General features: G+C 41.1%; 1 protein-coding gene across 1 annotated transcript; it reads left to right on the top strand.

Annotated features, from left to right (window-relative positions):
- Positions 1–525: 525 nt before the first annotated feature.
- On the top strand, positions 526–3,283 carry LOC128412795 (lymphotactin-like). Its single transcript, XM_053386155.1, has 3 exons — positions 526–721; positions 1,377–1,494; positions 2,526–3,283. The coding sequence occupies exons 1-3, from the start codon at positions 652–654 to the stop codon at positions 2,656–2,658; spliced, it is 321 nt and encodes a 106-aa protein (XP_053242130.1). The 5' UTR covers positions 526–651; the 3' UTR covers positions 2,659–3,283.
- Positions 3,284–8,785: the final 5,502 nt, after the last annotated feature.

Here is an 8,785-nt window from a genome sequence, read left to right as displayed (position 1 = left end):
TCATTCACTCTCCAACCTGGTTTTCTTCTCCCCACCCCAGTCAGTTGGCCTTCCCTGGCTACTGAGCACACTCAGTCCACATTGGCCTGCTTTTGGTTTCCACAGTCCTGCCAATATTTTCCTTGTGTGTGAGACAGTGGTGCTGGTTTGGTCCCACGGCCAACAGTACTCACACCCGATCATTAGAACTGGAGCGAGTGATGATCTTTGACGTCCTGTTATGGTTCTCCATTGGTACACATGAGCCTCTTTTCTGAGCTACACATTTCCCCCCTGATTTGTGTGGTGCATTGTGGCTCCGCTGAGCAGCATCGAGATGAAACCATAGACACATTACTGGTTTCCACTGCAGAGAAAGAACTTTCTTTTGTTCCTAAAATAAAACTGACTTTTGAAGTGCTAAAGCAGTAACCACATTGTGGCAGGAAAAAGCTGTCGATGAGGGGCTAGCAGAGATAAAGGTTTTTTCCCCCCTTCACCTGACTAGAAAAAAACCAAACCTGAAGTGTGTTCTCAGATTTTCCGCCTCTCATCCTCCCCATTACGCCTCTTGCTCAGGAAGGGTCCAGGAAGGGTCCAGCGAGCTATAAAAATCTGCTGAGGGGAACCCTTAGTTACTTGTAGTCCCATCACCTCAGGAAAGGATCAAACATGAAACTCTACACAGCAGCCATTCTGACCATCGCTTTTTTCGAGCTCTTCAGTGTATATATTATTACAGGTATGTTTAAAATATTATTAATAATAGTCGTATGTTCTTTTCATATCCTGGGAAGTGTAGTTTGTTAAGGGTGCCAAAAGTTGTTTGAATACTTTTATTTCCCACTCTGAGCTACGATTTGCAGAGCAGTTTAACAATCCGTCTCCACATTGGGAATTCTGAGAACTGTGGTTCTCAGAGGATAAATAGGGGACTCCTAATGATAATTTCCATGTGGATGCTGAAATCTTTTTCTGCGTACCTATGTTCCTACCTGGATTGATAAAAGCTGAGAAACGTTTTCCTTGCAGTAGAAGTGCAGTTTTCAGGGTGGGGGAGAGAGAGATTTCAATCACCACCCTAAATGAGTAACAGTTGTGCCTTATTGTATTGTAAATCCAATAGCTAGAAGACCAACAGGAATCAGAATCACTTGCAGACATGCAAGAACAAAAGCCCTATAAGGAACCCCTTTATTTTTTTGTATTTTAAAGTTGTTTTACACTTTTCAATAGCGTGTTTTAATATTAACGGAGGTTTTTAAATTGTTGTAACCTGCCCTGAGATATTAGGGTGAGGGGAAGGAAATAAGTTCTAATTCTAATAATAATGATGATGATGATGATGTTCCTGATTATTTGATGCCAGTTAAACTTACATTTTATCTCTTTTTAAGGAACGCTTGGATCTCAGACTATGGCACTCGACTCCTGTATAACCTTGGAGACAAATGAAATGAACATCCGAAGATTTGCTAGTTATACAACCCAAACCAGACCAGTAAAAGCTGTGATGTAAGTATCTTGCCTAATCTTCAACTGTAAAGTAGCCTACAAGTCTGAAGAAAGAGACATGCTTGCGTGGCTTTCCAAAGAAACACAGATTCCAGTTAGAAGTAGTAGTATTACCAGTGTATACTATGCAATGTTCATTCCATGTTCTATCTGATAACTGTCTGGCTGGGTGACCAAATATGTGATTAATATAGAAGACTATTGCATCATGGCTATGCTCTGCCTCCCTATCTGAGGCAGCATGTTCTTGCCCTCGGGTCCCAATTGCATGCTTCCCATGGCATCTGCTTGGCACTGCAAGAACAGGATGCTGGACTAATAATAATAATAATAATAATAATAATAATAATAATAATAATAAATTTATTTATACTCCACCCTCCCCGGCCAAAGCCGGGCTCAGGGTAGCTAACACCAGTAAAATTACAATAAAAACACAATAGGAAAAAATACTAATTAAAAATACTAATTTAAAATAACGCCCTCCCATCAGATGTCAAAGCGATAAACAACTACCTGACATTCAGAAGACATCTTAAGGCAGCCCTGTTCAGAGAAGTTTTTAATGTGTGACATTTTTGTGTATTTTTGGTCTCTGTGGAAGCCGCCCAGAGTGGCTGGGGAAACCCAGCCAGATGGGTGGGGTACAAATAATAAATTATTATTATTATTATTATTATTATTATTATTATTATTATTATTAGATGGGCCATTGGCCTGATCCAGCAGGCTCTTCTTGTGTTCTTGTTTTAAGTGGAGGCATCTAATGGTGTCCAGCATTCATCATTCAAACTTCCAACCTATTACTGACACCAATCCAACCGGAAGCCAATAAAATTTTAGCTGCAATCCTTTGCAAGTCTACTCAGAAATAAGTCTCATTGAGTCCCATTGTGCTGGATTCCACTTGCTCCTAGTGGACACAGAACAGCTGCCCAAAGCACTGTGTTTCACATTTCACACAGAAATACAATCCACAATAATTCTTTAACAAAATTAAACTTAGTGATTTGCTTTCTATTCTCTTGCAGCTTAATCACCAGAAGAGGTGTCAAGGTCTGTGTGCCACATGATCTTCCATGGGTGACAAAAACCATGAACTACTTGGACCAAAAAAAGGCAATACAACAAAGAAGAACAACATCTAGGAAGATGACCAGCTAAGCTGCCGCACATCAAATCATCAATAGCTGCTCATAACTTTGGCTAATTCCTGACTGGAAATAAAGTTACTGAACTGATGTAGTTTCACTGGAATCTATTCATTCATCAAAGCAATGCTGATGCAATTACAGCATTTTAATGCTGCCTTTAGTCTTAATTATTTTAGGATAACCTTTTTTATTTATTGAAAGAAGGCAGCTCTTTCAATATTTTCAATTGAAGCTGTTTTCAGTGTTTGGGGAGTACTTATTCAGAGTTTCCCTTTTCATCATATTGTTTCTCTGGTTTATAGTGTCCTTCGAAGACAATATTAATGTAGAGTGTTCTATGATTGCATACAACTTATTGTTCCCCTGTTAGGATGGATGAGGGCTTCCTGTGCTTAAGATATCACTGATTATACAAACGTAAACCCCAGGGGATGCTGGGGGTTGGGGGGAGAGGAGCCCTAGAAACCAATCTGGCACTTACAAAATGATGAGGACCCCATGGATATTCAGAATGTCCTTTTATCTCATGAACCTTCATGTGAATAGCCAGATTTCTAGGTAAAGCTCATCACTCTTCCACAGTGCCAGTTAGCAAAAGAGTTTTTGCACTAGCTAGGTCACTAAGATACTTATGGCTGTAACAGCCTCGTATATGGTTGAGCAAATATATGAGGAAATAGCTAATAGAAGGAAAGCAATATCAAGAAAGAAATCAAGGACAGGCCTGTTTATTAACACGGATGTGGACTTATGTATTGGAATAAATAGAACGAGCTGCCTGTAATTCAAATTTGTGCTTTCTTCATCTGGTTCATGTTTAGTACATGATCACTGGAAACTTTCGTGGAATGTATAATACTGTCGCTTGCTGCTATTCTTCAAAATTGTATACCTTTTTGTTTCCTTGATTTTTTGAGGGGACTGTCATCTGTTTTGAAGAACTTTAAAAAATTAATCAACTAACTTCCTCTCATCGGATCCATTTGCTGATCAAACTAGACGTTACAGCAACAGAATACAGGTGACAGTGAGAATATTTGAAAAAGATAGCTATTATTGTTTTTGGTCAAGAGTACAAAAAGAATAATGCCACACAATCTTTTGAAGAGCATCTTAAATGTCTTAGCTGAATGAAGAGATATACTTATTTTAATTCAAAGACATTCATGTGAACTTAGTTGTTCATTCAGTTGTTGGTTTTACAACACTTGGGATCAAATTACTTTTACCATGCTTTTACTATGCACTTAATAAATCAGTCCTTTGAATGATATTTTACATCTTTTGTTTATTAACAGTAAGTAGAACCTACCAGGAAGTGCTTTTGTATAAATCCCATTGAAATCTTAACAAGAACATAGTAGTCATTTCATCTCTTTACTACTTGCTCGGGGTTTTTTCAGTTACAACATGGTGTAACAGAACACAAGAAAAATCTGATGAAATGTTTGGTACTGCCAGTGTGTGTGTGTGTGTGTGTGTGTGTAGATAGATGATAGATAGATAGATGATAGATATAGATAGATAGATGATAGATAGATGATAGATAGATAGATAGATAGATAGATGATAGATGATAGATGATAGATAGATAAACAGATGACATAGAGAGGGAGAGAGGGAGAGAGAGGGAGAGAGAGAGAGAGGGAGAGAGAGGGAGATGATAGATAGATAACAAGTTCCATCTTATTCCTAGTTTTTTACCAGTTCAAACAGGTAAGGCATGGCAACCAAATGAAACAGCCTTTATCCACTCTGCTGAGGTCTGAGAGTTTAATTATTTCAAACATTCACAAAGAGTGGGGCATTCAACAGCTTTTACTATGCTCAGTGACTCTGACTGGATAGTTATCGGTCTTTTTCTGCCTTGGAATCTCTGACTCTGAAAATACCAGCCATGTGCACTGTTAACACAGCACACCAGTTTCATCCACCTCCAAACCAGTTTAATTGACCTTATCCAAGTTCTTTCTTTTAAGGAAGGAGGGGAAGGAGAATCAAGTTCAAACAAGCACAACGCCAAAGTCCTTTGCCCAGATGGTACTCTTTGAAATTATGCCTCGGAGGCTCTGCACTTCCTGGCGTCTGTGTGAGGTTGGTTCAGACTGGACAGGGAATTAGTGAACCAGAAAAGAAGTGCTTAGGTTTCTTCAGCGTGCGCCAGCTAGAGGAATAGGCTAGCATCTTCAGACATAAAACACACAATAATTTCCAGAGTTGGTCTAGTAGAAAATTAAATCTCTGTACAAAGTGTAGGTTAATCCTCTTCTTCCAAGGTTGGCAAACAAGATGTCAAAAGACTTGCACAAGGAACTGCTGTCAGGATTGAATTGCTATTTACTACAAGTTCATATTAGGGGCTGCATATATATGCACGGTCACAAAGAAGCATCAGTTCCACTCATGTATACTGACTAAACTCTTTTTAAAAGAGGGGGAAACAAATCTACCCATGATATGTGGAAGCCCAGCAACATCCCCATGAGACTTGCCTTCATACAGTGGTACCTTGGTTCTTGAACGGCTTAGCTGTTGAACAGATCAGCTCCCAAATGCCACAAAGCCGGAAGTAAGTGTTCCAGTTTGCGAACGTTTTTTGGAAGCTAAATGTCCGACACGGCTTCTGATTGAGTCCAGGAAGCTCCTGCAGCCAATTGGAAGCCATGCCTTGATTTTCGAACGGTTTTGGGAGTTGAATGGACTCCTGGAATGGATTAAGTTTGAGAACCAAGGTACCACTGTATTTGTAATGATTAATTATCTCAATGTTAATTATATTTAATGTACACAAGTTGCTGTGACTTTGCTACTTCAGAATCAGTTATATAGTGAATCTGCTGTTGTCCTCAATTGACATATGAATAAAAAGTGATCCGGACTAAAGTATACCTGTTATATACAGTATACAGTTCATATTTTGAAGTGGCAGCCTGCAGCCAATCCTGCAGCCAATCCAAAGCAGCGCCTTGGTTTTTTAACAGTTCCGGAAGTTGAACGGACTCGTGGAACGCATTCTGTTTGAGAACCAAGGTATGACTGTACTTCTAACTATGGATCTCTAGGACGACTCTCATTTTACATACCCATGGAAAAGAGGATGTGTCCTGGGAAAAGAGGGCATATGGCAACCCTATCATAAAGGTAAAGGTAAAGGGACCCCTGACCATTAGGTCCAGTCGTGGCCGACTCTGGGGTTGCAGCGCTCATCTCGCTTTATTGGCTGAGGGAGCCGGCGTACAGCTTCCGGATCATGTGGCCAGCATGACTAAGCCGCTTCTGGCGAACCAGAGCAGCACACGGAAACGCCGTTTACCTTCCCACCGGAGCGGTACCTATTTATCTACTTGCACTTTGATGTGCTTTCGAACTGCTAGCTTGGCAGGAGCAGGGACCGAGCAATGGGAGCTCACCCCATTGCGGGGATTCAAACCGCTGACCTTCTGATCGGCAAGTCCTAGGCTCTGTGGTTTAATCCAAAGCGCCACCCGCGTCCCTAACCCTATAATAGGCTATTGGAAAAGGAAGCAAAAGTATTCATCCAGTAAGCGGGGGTGCGTGTCAGGAAGAAGAGGGAATGCATTCTTGTTGCTGAGGCAACTGTGCTGACATTCCTTGTCATGTTTCATAAGAAGATGCATGCTGGGGCAGAACACAAGTCTACCAAGTCCAGCAACCCGGACAGTCACCAGCCACATACCCCAAGCTTGAAACCACCCTCTTCCACTTTTGCTCCCCAATCCATGGTATGCATTAGAATAAGAACAGAGGAAGCTGCTAAACCATTGGTCTGTCTCAGTACTGTTTGCTCTGACTAGGGCAGAGAAAATTCCTAGGCCTACCTGAAAATTCTGAGGATTTGTTTGCCCTTAATGAGGCTGCCAAATCTGATTGGTTACATGGCACTGTGATGTCATCACACTTACTGTATGATCCCTAATTGACTGGGCTCATCCAGTGCCGATAAAGAGGGAAGAAGTATATATCTCAGGTCAGGGCTGTTAACTTATGGGGCAGAGGTTCCAGGTTGCAAGTTACTCATTCCAGGAAGACTTGAACTTCCGAACCTCTCACTTGAGAAATTAACCCTTTATGAGTCAGGAACCTACTGTTTCATCATTAACAGTAGCTGGAAAAATTGCTTACATAAAACTGTTATACAAGGGGCTGAAATACTAGCAGTTCAGAGCTGACTTTTACTCAGGCTTGTAGCTCTCTGTTGCACTTTGCCTGGATGTTCTTTTTGTTTGGTTTTGCTAGTGCAATTAATACTTAAGCCTCTGAGCACATTAGTAATGCTTCATTGCAGTAACTGGGCTATGCATTTTTTCCCAAGCCTTTTTCAGAAAGAGAGAGAACGTCCTTGGCTGCAACACACAGGCTTTCTTGCTGGAAAGGGGCACTTTAGTTAATGTTTCTAACTGACCAATGATTGTTAGGTGTCCTTTGCTGCAGGGCCCAGATATGGGGAAACCAGCAGGTCTCCTGCTGCTAATCCTATGCTGAAAATAGATTGATTTTATTACCAGAGACTCCAAAGTGCAAATTACTAACAGCTGACCTGACCCAGGAAGAAATGTGCCTCTCGTTTTAAGGCACCTATCTTCAAGACAGTGATGTACTACTGGTTGTGGGTAACACAGAAAGCTCTGGACAGCCAGAAAGGTACCGGCATCATGGCCCTTCTTTAACTTCAGGAGTATCTCTGGAAAGCCAACATCCTCAACCTGGAGCAATGTGTCCCCCACTCTGATCAAATCTGCTATGATTAAAACCAGGGGACAAAGTGAGTTCTTTGGCCACCAGGGGGCATATAGCTACTTACTTACCAAGAGGAATCTTAGCGTTGATTGATTTAGCTGAGCTCATGTCACATAAAAGTGCCATAGCGTATCTCTGTACATTCCTTCTGTGGTTCTGAATTCCCATTGAATAACGAGTTTTTCCCACGGACAAGAGTAAACAAAGTACAAAGGCGTTTTTGTGAAGATAAGGGACATGGTTCCTGATCACATGGGGTGGGAAAACCTGTACAAATTGTACACGGAAAGGCTCTGTGCTAAGAGGTAATGCATAAGTGAAGGTTGGAAGCAGTATTGGACACGTGGTAAGCTACAAACAAATCAGCAAGTAAGTGCTACATACGAAAACCCATGGCCTCACAGAAAATGTACGTCTAGGCGAGGGATGGGGGAGAAATTAGTTTGGTTTGCATTATTAATGTGAGCTTACAAAATTCACACTGCCCAAACCAAACACTTTTCTGAGTTTTGTAATGCAGGTCTCATACCAAAGAACGCAAACAAAGCTTCCTGTACGATAATGAAATGTGCGTGCAAAAATGCATATATTATTGAAAATAGTGTACAAAATTGCGTTCTGTTGGGAGGAAATCAAAAATACACAGGCAAAATTGTGTGCACAAATTGCATATATTTGGAGAAACACATATAAAAATATGTACAAATTTTCAAGCATACTTTAAAAAAATTAAAAATGCAAAGACAACATGTATGCTAAATGGGGTATTTTTGTACTTGTTTTGTTTAATTCCTCAGGTCCTGCTGCCGCCTTGGCTCTTCTCTGCAGAACTATGATAGTTCAATTTTTGGTGGCTCTGAACACAACCCACATGTAAAGGCATTGTCTTGTGCTTATGGACTCTCTATGTTAGAACTGCTGTGACTAGTCAGATGGTGACAGCAGCCACGAAATTAAAAGATGCCTGCTTCTTGGGAGAAAAGCAATGACAAACCTAGACAGCATCTTAAAAAGCAGAGACATCACCTTGCCAACAAAGGTCCGTATAGTTAAAGCTATGGTTTTCTCAATAGTGATGTATGGAAGTCAGAGCTGGACCATAAAGAAGGCTGATTGCCAAAGAATTGATGCTTTTGAATTATGGTGCTGGAGGAGACTCTTGAGAGTCCCATGGACTGCAAGAAGATCAAACCTATCCATTCTTAAGGAAATCAGCCCTGAGTGCTTACTGGAAGGACAGATCGTGAAGCTGAGGCTCCAATACTTTGGCCACCTCATGAGAAGAGAAGACTCCCTGGAAAAGACCCTGATGTTGGGAAAGATGGAGGCACAAGGAGAAGGGGACGACAGAGGACGAGACGGTTGGACAGTGTTCTCGA

This window comes from Podarcis raffonei, chromosome 4 (assembly GCF_027172205.1).
Source record: "Podarcis raffonei isolate rPodRaf1 chromosome 4, rPodRaf1.pri, whole genome shotgun sequence".
NCBI classification, from domain to species: domain Eukaryota; kingdom Metazoa; phylum Chordata; class Lepidosauria; order Squamata; family Lacertidae; genus Podarcis; species Podarcis raffonei.
This window is presented reverse-complemented; position numbering and strand designations above follow the sequence as displayed.